General features: G+C 34.3%; 2 protein-coding genes across 2 annotated transcripts in view; one reads left to right on the top strand and one right to left on the bottom strand.

Annotated features, from left to right (window-relative positions):
• The window catches only part of CCNH (cyclin H), a 40,445-nt gene extending 30,120 nt beyond the window's left edge, over positions 1-10,325 (top strand). The window contains exon 10 of the mRNA XM_061151970.1: positions 10,191-10,325. The gene's annotated coding sequence lies outside the window, so the exon portion shown is untranslated. The remainder of the gene's footprint in view (positions 1-10,190) is intronic.
• The window catches only part of RASA1 (RAS p21 protein activator 1), a 108,405-nt gene that overhangs the window by 2,773 nt on the left and 90,860 nt on the right, over positions 1-14,772 (bottom strand). The window contains exons 13-22 of the mRNA XM_061151966.1: positions 14,136-14,213; positions 12,213-12,370; positions 11,636-11,712; positions 10,144-10,316; positions 9,588-9,747; positions 7,999-8,141; positions 6,457-6,572; positions 5,671-5,757; positions 2,839-2,906; positions 1,247-1,335 (exon numbers count right to left, since the gene is read on the bottom strand). Coding sequence (XP_061007949.1) covers positions 1,247-1,335; positions 2,839-2,906; positions 5,671-5,757; positions 6,457-6,572; positions 7,999-8,141; positions 9,588-9,747; positions 10,144-10,316; positions 11,636-11,712; positions 12,213-12,370; positions 14,136-14,213 — 1,149 coding nt within the window. The remainder of the gene's footprint in view (positions 1-1,246; positions 1,336-2,838; positions 2,907-5,670; positions 5,758-6,456; positions 6,573-7,998; positions 8,142-9,587; positions 9,748-10,143; positions 10,317-11,635; positions 11,713-12,212; positions 12,371-14,135; positions 14,214-14,772) is intronic.

The following is a 14,772-nucleotide window of genomic DNA, read 5'->3' as shown; positions in this document are numbered from 1 at the left end:
GCATCTGATCTGTAACAAAAACCATACATATAGTAAAGATTCTTATAAATCATATTATTAGTACCAGAACATATTTGTAAGAATTTAATCATAAAATGACTATTTTCCTTCTGATATAAGCAAGCAGCTATTCTAAGGAATTGGCAAATTCTGGATGAAAAAAAAAATGAGCATACACAGTCTAGCAGAAACAAACTGTTTATATGTAGGTCATTCAGAAATAATTACTGACTGAGAAACTACTTGGCAAGTACCCAGAGGTTATTAGAATCTAGCAGAGAACATAATGAATTAAAATTCAGTATGATAAGGACTGCAATAAAAAATTAGTACTCATAACCTGCCTTGGAATTCAGATACATTAAAAAGCTAAGTCAGACTACAAACTGCTTCTTTCTAAAGTCTTAAACCTATTCTAAAACATGCTATGTTACAAGTTCAGTATTAACACACGCTCAATTCAGTAAAGTGAGATAAGGACCTAGACATGAAAAATCATATAGTCTAAAAGTGATGAAATAAGGAAACACAAAGTAGTATGCCTATCAGATTGTCAAAAATAAAAGCGTAATAATAGCTCAGCAAGGCTGAGAGGAGCAAAAAGTCTTCTTACTTAGTAATTCTGCTCCAAAGTTCATTTAAAGAAATAACTGGTCAAGTTTGAAAGGAAGTGTGTGTTTGTGTGTGTGTAGATATCTCTAAGGATATAAGGTACAGTGACAAACTGGAAGTCATCTAAGTATCCAGTAGAAGACTACTTAACATTTACATGATAGCATTAAATAAGGATTAAGAAAAATAATTATATATTTTCAGATGCAACAAGAAGTTTAATAATGACAGAAGCAGGTGATATACTAACAGTCAATTGTCCTTAGTAGGATCACATATGGGTGCTTTAAAAACTCATCTAAATTTTAATATTACAGAGAATGTTTAGCATGTAATACATAACAAATCAACTAGAGTACATTTTAAAATATGTTAATTGATTTTTATATTTAAAAATGGAAGACTTTGATTATTCTGGAAATTATACTGAAAAAAGTTTTCTATACTAGCTAAAACAGTGGTTTTTAAAATTCCATTATTAAAATCTAAAAACATTAAATATGTGAACATACCAACAAAATCATAAATTATCCTTATGAAATATCCACTGTTTAAAATTTACATATATTTTATGGTTTTATTGTGTTGAGGTTTCACTCAAAAATGACATTTTAAAGTATCAAAATGTTTTTACCTTAGCTCCAAATTCCACAAGATTTGCTAAGTTCTGCACAGACTTAGCCACTAATGTCAGTGTTCTTGCAGCAATAGGAGATGGGGAATCTATAAGAGAATTGGGCACAGCTAATGACACCAACTCCAAAGGTACTTCTAGGTAAACCATTATAAATTTAGCACTTTAATATTTCTTTACAGTTAAAAATATGAACATTCTTCCATTCAGAATGCAGTGTTTTTTGGCAAGTGTATGACCTGTATGAATCAAAAGAGCTTGATTTAAAGGCGGGAAACCAAACACGCTTATCAGCGCTTGTAGTTTGTGGAAAGGGCACTACAAGACTCAGCAGTTTCCAAATGGCTGATAGTGTCACAAAGTACCTCAAACCTCTATCACTACGAAGACAGTCACTCCACAGGACCTTGGGGACAGTTCACAGATTGTGAATTTCAACCACCCAAGTTGTCAATTTGCAGTATCAACAGTTTCCTGCTCCCAGCCTCCACTCAGTCAAGTAATTCACTTTAAAGCTCAATAACAAAGTCTGGAATCTCTGCTTTATTTTGAGGAGAAAAACATATAATTTATTAATTTTAAAAAGTTTCTTTAAAGGTTAATCAGGAAATACTGCCCTCTATTGACAGTAGGCTGTAAATGAAAAATATTTGTCTATTAATTTTAAGCTCTGAAACATGATTATTTTATAGTGAAAGCCTATAGATAGTCTATCTGGCTGCCTGATTTTAAATTGTATTCTTTTTATCTTAAGCTGCTAAACAATAAATAATATTACCTAGGGGTTCAGAGTCCAACATTCAGATAAACACATCTCTCTCCAAAAGAATTCTAAACCCCTAATTCTTAATAGACCCAAAGATTTAACCATTTTAGCAGCAACAGAAAGTATTTACAGAGATATGATGGCTATAAAGGTAAAATTTAACAAAAATGTTTAATACAGTTTTAAGCTTCAAATTATTAAGACAAAAATGCTTCAGATTCCTTCTGCTAATAATCACTTATGATTACATTTATAGTCACAAATATCATTCTTTTCCTTTATTTGAAAAGTCTACTACAACATCAGAAAGTCAGTCCATAATGGGCATATTAGTAATATGCAAAACCGAATCTGGTTTGTTGGAGTTTAAAATTTCAATTATCATTATGTAGTTCATGACAAGAAATCTCTACTGGGAAATCTCAAGAGACTCCTTCCTAAGTATTCACAGAGTACTACTACAGTTGCAGCTAAAATTTTAAAATCCAACTTGCAGTGGTAGTGACATCTAGCATGAGCTGAAAGCACAGAGAAAGCTCCTCTCCCCGACCTGAGAAAGCCAGTGCTGCAGACTGCAACAAGTCCTAAGAGTCTGAAACACAGGTAGGGACAGGCTAGAAAGTGGTATGTGTCTGCTTATGCCATTTCAGGCTTAAGATAGTAGTGGGAAAAAAGCAAGATTGAAAGAAAAGGTAAAATAGCAAAAACAAGTCAGGTGCTTTTTTATACCAAGTCTTAGAAGAAAATAATTAAAAAATCAGATTTAAAAGAAAAAATGAATAACTTCACTAAAGAGTATGAAACTTTTAATTTCAAAATTTATTACCTGAGATGATATTAAACATCCGTGGATTCAGGATGGCAGGACAGATAAGTCGCAGAAAAACAAAACCACTGAATGGGAGGGAAATTTTGTTATTTTAGAAAACTACTATAATATGTTACATTAAAATAAAAAAAATTTTAATAGCTGTAGAGCTATGAACTTTGAACTAATGTAGGGCTGACCAAATACACAACTTTATGAAAATAATAAACTATTTTAAGAACATATGTATATATTCTGCTTCTTAAGCATATATACTTATCTCATTTAGAATTTTAGGTTTACTTTGGGAAGATTTAAGTTATATCTGTAAAATTCACTGTTTATTTCAGGCCAACAGTGCATTTTATACTTACTTTGAGGAAGGAGTGTCCTTAGGAACACTAGGAATTTCTAAAATATTGTAGGAGTACAAGTAAATCTTTTTAATAGATATATAGTTCTGTAAAGGTCTTAAAACTGACGTTCTCTCACTTCTCTTTCCTCTTAGAACAGACTACTATAAATCAAGTCCGTTATACTGACTTTGTTCACTTATTATTATGTAAAAATTAAGAATCCATTGTACTAGGTGAAAAGTGACTTCTTAATAAATGACAAACATAATGTTGAAAAGCCTTTAAGGCAATGGGGAAAAAGACATTAGGCTTTCTAAAGTTAAAAAAAATTCTCAGATTACAAAATATTAATAGCAAAACAAAACTTACTATAAACGCACATTTAACAACAGTTGTCATATGATTTTACCTGCTAATCTTACTTACTCTGGGAACAAAGTACATCTACAAATGTATATTGCTAGTCTGCCCCCTTCGGTTACTGGTATAGTCCTCATTTAGATAATATTTCTCTAATTTACTCTTAAAGAGGGATCCACACTCATCACTGACCTCTCACCTGCCCTTGGAAAGACAAGCATTATTTCCAAGTTGATAAAATTCTTTTTATAAATTAAAATAATTGACAGTCTCTTTTCTCTATTAGAGTGAATAACCCAACTTCTCAGCATTCACCTCCCAACAATGTTGTTTGCTAATTTTGGGAAATCTTGGAATATGTTGATTCTCAGACAGCATATTAAATCTTTAGATGTCTTTTAATTTATGAGGAAATTTGCCTAAGTTTTACTTGAAGATTTTGCTATCTTTCCCTTTGAATCTGAAATATAACCTAACCACACTAAATCATACAAGAATTTCAGTGTGCAGATCTACTTTCTGTAAATTCTTAGAGGTAACTTTAAATATAAGAGGGATACTAGGTATCTACATGTATATTTAAAAGCTTAACTAGGGGCAGAAGTCACCACCTAGGCCATGCCCCTTAAAATACCCTGTCATATCAAACCGCATAGCAGAACTTCCAGCTGTTTGCTTAACAAACATACTTGTATGAAACTTACAGACCAGTTTTCATTTGTATCACACACAACTGTGCTGAAACATATGCTTGTAATTCTTTTCTATTCCTCTCAATCTCTACTAAAGCCAAAAAATGGAAAATCGACAATTCTTAGATATTTGTCATATCATTAGTAATCAAGAGATTTTATCTGTAAAATGAGATATCTCTACAAATATAGGTTGGGGACAGGATTAATGCACATTTTCAAAACTAATTCTGTGATACTGGTGTCTTCAGTAGTTGCCCAGTTGTGTGTTTTTTTTTTTTTTTAATGGTCTGTAATATGATGGGCAGCATATATCCTATATGATAAATTTTATTATCATTAGACTGCTGAATTCTCTGATGCTTTTGCACTAATTTTCCTACAGTCTTGAATAGGTTGTGGTGTGCTTAATAAAACCTTTCAGATGTTAAGGGTTTTAGACTGGGTCTTAGACATTTTGCCTTTAGTTCTGCCTTGGCCACTAACTATCTATATAACCTCAAGCAAATTCAACATCTACAGATCTTCTTCCTCATTGTAGAAGTTACAGTAATACCAAAGTCATCCTATATAAGCTACAAAATGCTATGACTTGACAGAGCAATTCCTTCTAATTATTGCACAACTAACACACTGAGACAGCTTCAGAACTACAGACTCTGGCAGGAGACGAGCACCAAGACACAGACAGTTACAAACCAATTAATCAATATCCGTATGGTTCAAGTATTGCTTTTCCTAGAGACACATCAACTCACTGTAGTCTGCCCCTCCCTCCTCTTCTACCTGTTTCTCTCCTTTTCTATTATGTATACACATATATGGGCTTCCCTGGTGGCTCTGCAGTGAAGACTCTGCCTCCCAACGCAGGAGACTCAGTTAGATCTTGGCCCAGGAAGATCCCCTGGAGAAGGAAATGGCAACCCACTCCAGTATCCTTGCCTGGAGAATCCCATGGAGAGCAGCCTGGCAGGCTACATTCCACGGGTTTGCAAAAAGTTGGACATGGCTCAGTGACTAAACAACAACAATACACATATATGCATGAATATATATGTGTGTGTATGAAGGGTACTATATGACGTTAGCTACATATTTTTGTGGTTGTATAACTTTTAACCTCATTCTGTATGATTTAAAAACAAACAAAAAAAAGACCTTCCCAAATAGTTAATTGACTATCAGTGATTGTTCAGGTTTTTAGAAAATGCAAAATGGTAGCTAAGTATTTCATAGTAACTTAAAAAAAAAAAAACACACAGTTAAAGTTTAGGAGCTATCTGAATTTAGAAAATATTCAACAGGGCCTGACATAAAATTCAAAGAAAAAAGGTCTTTAATTGTATACTATATACTGTTAGTCTTCACATTTCCACTCTTATCCACTTGACTATTGATGCAGGCTATTAAAATGATTTAACAAATCAATTAATACGCCTTACCTAACAACTCTTGTTCTCATGGTGGTATTTGTAGGCCACTTGTGCTGAACAGATTTCTGTAAACACCCATAAATATACCTCAGTGTCCTGCCAAAATAACACAATCATCTTAATACAGAAAGCAAGTGAAAATACTGATCTCATTGCAGTCTAAAGTTCATGACATTTTTAAATGCAACTAGCCTTTTTCCCAAAAAGAAGTACTCTGCTACAAGTAATGATATTTAGCAAAGGATAAGGGAAACTTAGGTTTTTGTCAATTCATTTAGCCAATTCTTTATATCTACTATGGAGGAAATCCTACCATTTTTAGACTACTTCTATATTAATGAAAAGAATGAAAAGATACTAGAATGGAGGCAGATTCTAATGTAAGTTAACTTCTGCCTGAATAAGTGAATTCACTAACACTGGAAGCCACTAAGCAGATACCGAGTAATTATCTTGTGTACATACTGAGGAAGATATTCAACTATAGATGGGAGAGGTACATATGTTTCATGATCTCAAATCTGAGACTATAAGCTTCTATTCATTCCCCAAGTTACTAGATAAACCAGACATACTGGCTGTATAAAAACATGATTTATTTTAATGCAAATATTTCACTTTGGTTTCTTCAAGTCACTTTTTCCTTAAACACAATTCATCGTGTAAAGATTAAAAACTCTACTTTTTTCAAAGTATAACATCAGGATAGTGGAAAAGCTTACACATGTTTTTAGAAATACAGATTTTAAAAAGGCAATATACAATTTCTTATCAAATTAAAATTTCACCACTTACGGTGGAAGTATTTCTGAAGCCATGAATATTTTCTCCACAAGCTCTGAAAGTATGTTCAATAGGTGTGCTAAATTAGTGTTCACATCTTCATTTTTTTCTAACTTTGATGGACTTAACTAAGAGAAGGAATAAATCAATATAAATGCATCTTGGCAATAATAAATGCAAATGAATCAAGGTAATCAAACAGTTGTTTGCAAAGTTCTCTATTTTTCCATTCAATCTGTATTAGTCTTTTGGTGGTGGTGGGGGTGCTAAATGGGAATTTCAAGTAGTTTACTCTATGGAACTCTTAATGGGTTTATTACTGTTAATTCCCAACTACTCAACTGAAGAGCAAGCAATGATTATTCAACAATTCTCAGCTGCCTTGGGGTTAATACTAATCAATAAAATTTTCTTTTATTCATTTACCACATTTTACCATAGACTTTACAGGCACACAAAACTGTATTAGACTTTATTTTAAACATAATACTCCCAACTACAACACAAAAACCCCATTTAAGTGGCCACATATTCATAGATATATTGGAGTATTTAATTGGGAAGAAAGATCACCATATATTATTATAAAACCTATCTTAATTCTAAATTTATGTGAGGAAAAAACTTATTAAAATAGAAAAGTTTTTATGAATAAGACTTTTTAAATGACTGATAAAATACCAGATGCCTCAGTGGCAGCATCATGAACTTTCCAGTAACTTTTGATATGTAAGAATTCTTGTCTAGAATCAATGGAGTAGATGTATCTATGGGAATCTACATACCTTAGCCTGGATTCAACATCCAGAGACTTTCTGCAGACTTGCTGCATTTCTGTATCCTTTATACTTAGGCTAACTATGGTGTTAACCCCAGGTCTGCAATACTATATTATCAGTTTGTTCTCTTTGAGTTAATAAGTAAAAATTGACAATTTAGTGCAGAGTTAACATCTCGACTGATCCCAGTGTACATTATCAAAAGCAATTCCTTTATTCTGTATCAAATCTAAAAAATATTGTTCTGTAGTTGCTCTACCTTCAAAATAAAATGATAAAATAGTCACATAAATAAGATTCTACTTTTTCTTAATGGTTTGTTATGAGTTTACATTACCGACCCTGGGATCAAACCCAGGTCTCCTGCATTGCAGGCAGATTCTTTACCATCTGAGCCACCAGGGAAGCCTGAAGCCTTTAATAATTAATCCTAAAAGGATGTTTTTATTTGCTTGTAAGGGGATACCTCTGATGTTCCTACTACCCTGCTCCCTGCCACCCAAAAAAAAAAAAAAAAAACAACCCCTAAGGAAAGTAGTATATACTTTATGACAAAAGTACTTTCATGTATTTCTGGCACAATTTGAAGTTTTTAATCCCCAAATAAAAGTATATCTTTTTGAAGTCTGTTTTGCATAGCATTTTTCTAACTGTATTACAAAAGATATAACTGCTCTGATGAACAGTTTTAGACAGCTAGTACATTTTCCTTAAAGTTAGCTATAAAGTATTACCTATTAAAATATGCTCTTTCCTGAAGTACAGCATTACTCACCTCACAAGACTGCTTGCTTTCCATTATCTTTAAGATAGAGTCTTTCAAAGCGTGATGGACAAACTGTGTGGCAGTGGCTTTCATATACTGCTCCATCAGGGTGCTCGCAAGTGTTGTGGCTCGGAATAGGGTAGTGGCTTCATCTACGCAGATATTTAATGTTAAACAATTATTTGTAAAGGACTGTACTGTTGTGAATCAAATTGGAAATTGTTTTCCTTAACCAATTAGAGCCATTTAAGCATATTTATCTACATGCATTACTGAATATAATGATGTCCTGTATTTCTATAAACTCTTCAAAAGACTTCTATTACTTCATAAGATCATAAACAGAAGGGATTCACACTGCCATGTTCATATAAACACACAAAGGCTTCAGACAGTTATATGGCTTGTCACTAAGACTAAAGAGCCAAATAGTGACAAAACTAGGACCAGAATCCAGCCTTGCTTTCCACTGAGCCCACACTGGAAAATATGAGTTGATTTCCAAACAAGCATATAACATAAAATCCCAGTATAGATTGACTTAGTAGTCTAACATGTAGCCATTAATAACTTTTAATAAAATTCTAGAAAACACAAATATTGAAAGAAAATAATCTCAGTATAAAATATGTACTGCCACTTAGTTCTAGATTCTACAGTTTATTAATACCTGGGGAACATAGAAGCAAGAATTGTGTGAGTCAAAGTGCTGGTTGGAAATGAGTTATTCTGACGTATTTACAGGTGGTTACAAAGTACAATGTGTCCAGTTGCCTAGAAACTACCTATCTGTATAGATGCTAGAAATAAAATACAGCTGACACCCAACTTTTGTGCAGTGAATTTATAAGCAAAAAAAAATAAACGAGAACATAGTAAGCATACCAAACTATTCTTAATAATTAGACGCACTATGAATCAATGATCTGGACATGGAAGTCACTCTTATTGCTTCTAATACTAATTTGCCATGACAGAAACCTGTATTAAATATAAGTAACCCCTTGCTTCCTATATTAGCCAGTATAAGAATCAGAACTGACACTCCAACTAATTTTTTAATGAAGGAAAAACTGAGTAACTTCCTTTGTAAGATGGTTTAATTATTTAATGTTTTAAGATAAAGTCCATATATATTCTTGATTATAAAAGAAAGCTAAGCGCCGAAGAATTGATGCTTTGATGCTTTTGAACTGTGGTGTTGGAGAAGACTCTTGAGAATCCCTTGGACTGCAAGGAGATCCAACCAGTCCATCCTAAAGGAGATCAGTCCTGAATATTCATGGAAAGGACTGATGCTGAAGCTGAAACTCCAATACTTTGGCCACTTTTGCGAAGAACTGACTCATTGGAAAAGACCCTGATGCTGGGAAAGACTGAAGACAGGAGGAGAAGGGGATGACAGAGGATGAGATGACTGGATGGCATCACCGACTCAATGGACATGAGTTTGAGTAAACTCTGGGAGTTGGCGATGGACAGGGAGGCCTGTTGTGCTGCAGTCCATGGGGTTGCAAGGAGTTGGACACGACTGAGCGACTGAACTGAATCATTAACCCAGTTTTTAAAAGTATCACACCAACACATCCATACTATACCTTCCATGCTTATTTCTCTGTCATTTAGTGTACATAACAACAATGATTCAAGCTTTTCATGAAGAAAAATCTTCAGCAGAATGCTAGCCAGTAGTGTTCGGTCCTGTCCGCATACATGTGATAAAGCGTAGACTACGTGAAGCTCCTTTTGCAGTATAAGCTACAAAAGACATCGAGAAAGGTTGTTCAAAGTATACAACATTGGTCATTCTCAGGTGACCAAGAAAATATGTTCTTCTATGGGCTTCCCAGGTGGCACCAGTGGTAAAGAGCCCACCTGCCAATGCAGGAGACATAAGAGAGATGGGCTCGATACATTCTCAATTTAGGAATATGTCCTATTGAATACATGTGTTAAAAACAGAATGAGATTGTAACCTTTATATTCATAGACTTAATACCAGTGTCATACTGCCGGAAGGCTTTTCAATCTTCTCTGTCACTGTGCCACTAAACTATGAAATTACTATATTTAACTCAACGGACCTTTCATTAAAAGTTAACTATTTCTCTTAATGATTTTAAAAGTAAATAGTCTGGTAAATAACTTAAATACCTCTTTAAATTCGCTGTATTCTTCTTCTGGCATGATCTTTTCCATAGAATACCGTGCTCGGACGCGCAGGGACCCTGGTTCGATACCTTTCAAGGGTATGTGGGAGCTGAGCAGAAACCATTCGTCTGTGGCATGCCCTTTCTGTAACCGGCTCAACTGGCAGCGCATAAATACTTTGACAGAAAAACATCAAATGATTACTGTCTCAAAAGATGACACTGTAATTAGTCCCACAGATTTTCCTAATGTTATGTCTTCTCTATAGTGTTAAATGCTTTTCATTAAAGGACTTTAAAGTAGTATCACAAATTTGACACTTAATGCTCACTTCATTCATCTACTGAATGCCTACTAGGTGCCAGCCTCTCTGACAGGCAAGGATGTGGAGTACAGACGTGATTCAGACATGGCCTCTGACAGGCATGAGGTCCCTGTGCAGCCAAGGAGGCAGGAAACCAACGATGGCGCCTGTGGGAAGTGCTGTGAAGTTGTTAGTGCTAGTGAAGTACGGGGAAACAATTCGTAACTCAGCCTGTGAAGTTTAATTTTAAACATCCATTCCAACTGATACCCGTTAAGCTGATTTGTAACAGGATCTGGAGGTGTAACTAAATAGAAAGGTAGAGAAAAAAAGGCAGTGTGTGCACAGTCTGAACACAAGGTATGATGGATGGTTTTTAAATCCATGGATAATTTAAGTGCTATAAGAAGGCTGGCGCAGCTGGAAAGAAGGATATACAGAAGATTAAGAATGAGGAGGAGTAGGTCAGGAAAGGGTTCTATATCATTACTAGGGGGTTAGATTTTCTTAATGGGAACCACTAAAAAATGTTAACCATTTAGAACAGTACAGAAATTACAGAATATAGCAAAAAATTCAGGCTTTGATTCTGTTAACATATGTCACTTTTTTTTTTTCTTCCCAAGCCTGATTTTTAAGAAGATATTTAAGGATTAACCTAATTCACTCTGGTGTGAATTGCTAAATCCCACTGCCACCCGTTTCAGAAACAGGCTGGGAAAAGTGTGCTGCAGAGAACAAGGACTGGCTAGAAGTGAACAGTGTTTTAAAGAAAAAGATTTAATAGAGTGCTTTTTTTTAATGTACATGCAAAGCACAGGAGAGTAGGAGAAACCTCAAAAGTAGAAAGAAGGGGTAAGGAAGCATCACAGAGAGATGACCACCATCACTGTTCTCTTTTTCCTGTTATTCATTGGGTGAGGAGGGTGAACAGACACTACTTTAATCTTGAGGGCTTAAGGTTACAGTATATACAATTTAGCCATTTTGGTCTTTATTTTATCTTTTTTGGACACATTCTTTCTCAACAATTAATACTTTCATATGTACAAAAAGCAATCTCAAGTTATACTACTTACCTACCTTTATAATTTCCATTTTAGACTCTACTTCATTATGAATTTCCAAAAGTGTATAAAGTGTATAAAACACACTTTTTTACTTTAGAAAGAAATTTCTGAATTAACTTACAGATATCAGGATCTTTGCTTTTCTTCGTTTTATTACTAAGAGTTATTTCAAATCTGTTGATGTCAGGAGGAAGATCACTAAAGAAGCACACGGGGAGAAAAAGAATTAAGAAAATGTCCTGGCATCAAACTATCTAATTCCTTTGTCTCTAGTATTGAATAAGCTCCCTATTTATTTTTGCTACTAACCCAATTCAAAGTGGTAGATTTAAAACTAGATTCAAAACAGGTTTATCATTTGGTACACAAGAATACAGACAAACAAATTACACTTTGCCTACCATCCTTAACTTCCCCAAGTAAATTGTGGAAACCCTCATAAATATTTTGTATGTGTATGTTAGTAAATGCTTTTGGATTTGTCACTACTATGAATAACTAGGTGAAAAACCACAGACACAGCACTTTACTAACAAAAGTGAACAGATAAGACAGAAAACAAATACAGGTACTATTAAAATGACCGAGCCTGGCACCTTGTGACTGGTTTAGATACAGAGTTAAGAGAAAAAAAAAAAGGGAAAGAAAATGCATCCTGGGAAAGAAGCTCATCTGATGTAAGAGAAAATAAGACTTACTCAAAGACAAACTCTTCTGACCACACAGGGTTTTGCCCTTCCCTTGCGTGAGTTTTTGCTACCTGGACGCTATTCAGGTAGATGTTACAATATGGATTAGTAAAATGTTTTACTGGGAGTTTATGGGCTTCTTCAATATGTAAAACAAGACTGCTGACCTAAAGAAAACACAAAAAGTATTACCCCAGATTTCAAGAAGTATGCATTAGGTTTCAAAGGCAATTATAAAAACCCAAAGTAGTGACTTATCCCCCTCTTTTTCAGGAAACATGACTTTCAGTTATATTTTCCTTTTTAAGTGACACAGAATACAACATCCAGGCATTCAGCAAATTCTCACTTAAAAAATAAATATAATTGTATAAGTTATTATTCCAATTATAGTCCTACAAAAATAATGAAATACACCTTTTTTACTATAAAATGATGATTCAGAGGAAATTTGAGAAGAGGATTCTTTATTAATTTAAGTAAATAACTGTCACCACCCAAAGCAAAATCTAACATACTATATAGTGCTCCTCTGGAAGATTTTATTTCTATATAGAGTTCCACAGCTAGAAAATATTTAAAAAATACTGATTCTACCTTCTCATTTTACACAAAAGGATACAGATCCAAAGAAGCCATTTTTCAGTTTTGATGCCAAAATTTAGATTCTGATTCCAAATTTCTAATATCAGGTTCTCTCTCCCTCTTGCCACCTACTATTTGTATGGCCTTGCACAAGTTAATTTCTATGAGCCTCTGCTTCCTCAGATGTAATATTAGGATAAAGTGTACACTGCAAGCTGTTGTAAAGATTAGAAATGATATGTATAAAAGCACAAGTGGAAAAGCTGGCACATAAATGTCCCTGGGGAGATTATCAGACTTCTGGCTACAGGGAACATAACAGAGTCATCTGAAAATAACCATTTATTCACTTATTGGTTAAACTGACCTAGCTTACTGGAAATTCCCATAAGTATTAATAAAACAAGAGCTACTTTAGTCATTGTAGCTATGCTTTTTGTACTATGCTTTTCTCAAAACTCCAAGAATAAATTAACTCCAAGTTAAATTTACTTAACTTTTTTTCAATTATCTGGGGATAACTAGAAGAGAAAAGCAAAGAAACGGAGGGTATACAGTTCTTTACATACCTAGAAGAAAAAAGAGAAAGCCTAGCTTTACTCTCTATAAATGAACATGTAGGACATGTTAAGGTTTCAAAAAAGATAGGATACTACCTGCAAGTGACATAATAGGTTTCAAAAGCAATTACTGTAAAAAACACTAAAGTTACCAGGATTACTACCTTCAGTCAGATGATTTTTTCAATGAGCACTTTTAGTTCTTTTTTGACACAGGCCAAAATAATTTTTTTAATGAAAAGAGCAATAGTGCCAAACAGAATGGTTTCTGCTGCTGACTTGGCACTGGGACTTTAAGTGGAAGGAAAAGTCCTCGGTATGGTGTGTATTCAACAGATGGCATTCGGGACTAAGTACCCTATACAAGGCAGTGAAGAATCTGCCTGCAATGAAGGAGATGTGGGTTCAATCCCTGGGTCAGGAAGACCTCCTGGAGAAGAAAATGGCAACCACTCCAGTATTCTTGCCTGGGAAATCTCAGGGACAGAAAGCCTGGTGGGCTACAGTTCATGGGGTCATAAGAGTCAGACACAACTTAGCAACTAAACAGCAACCCAGCAAGGATATAAGAATATTCTTCTTCATAAAGAAATAACTATTTCTCCTGCTGTTGAAGCCAAGTGGGAGCATGGCTTTAAAATGCCTGAAAAAGATTAACCTCTCTTAAGAAATGTGAAGTATTTGAAATGTTGCCCAAAATAGTTCAGAGAAATAAAGAGCAAAGTGATTAAGCAAAACACAATCACAAATCTGTGACAATCACAAATCAAAGAAAATAAAATTTCACCTGACGCAGGCGTTTATTAGATGTCCCTGGACTACTTTTCCTTAAGTTGCAAAATGCCTGCAGACCTTTCATCCAATCCTACGAAAAAGAATAACAGCATTTCAAAGAAATATACTATATAGTAGTTTATGCAGTTTCCAGTCATCAATTTGTGTTCTTCCTCAAAATTCAATAGTTCTTTCCTTCTCTACACTCAAGAGTATCCCGCACTTTAAATATATCTGTGCTCCAACAAAGTTAAAGAGTGACCAAGACAGTTATAATAATTCTGCAAAATATTGACTGTATTATTGCAGAATCTCTGAATTAATCTTAAGTGTCAATGAGTGATTGTTTAGTAGCCAAAAAATAAATATACATGTAGCTAAGCAGTTAAACTTGAGGCACCCCAAGGCAGAATTTAACTTGATACATTCTGTGAAAGGAACGCTGACTGCAAAACCAACCAATAATGTGATGACTGATTTGATGACTAGTTTTCTAATCTTTACCTTAGACCATGAAACGTATAAGGGGATCTGGGTGATTTATAAGCCTTTCAAATATTAATGTTAGATATAAAATATTGCAGCCTAATATTAAAGCTAAGTTACAGATATATTCTCAAATGTTTAATACCCTACTACACTGGAGAAAA

Source organism: Dama dama, chromosome 9, assembly GCF_033118175.1.
Source record: "Dama dama isolate Ldn47 chromosome 9, ASM3311817v1, whole genome shotgun sequence".
NCBI classification, from domain to species: Eukaryota; Metazoa; Chordata; class Mammalia; order Artiodactyla; family Cervidae; genus Dama; species Dama dama.
The sequence above is the reverse complement of the archived record's forward strand: the minus strand, read 5'-3'. Positions and strand labels throughout refer to the sequence as shown.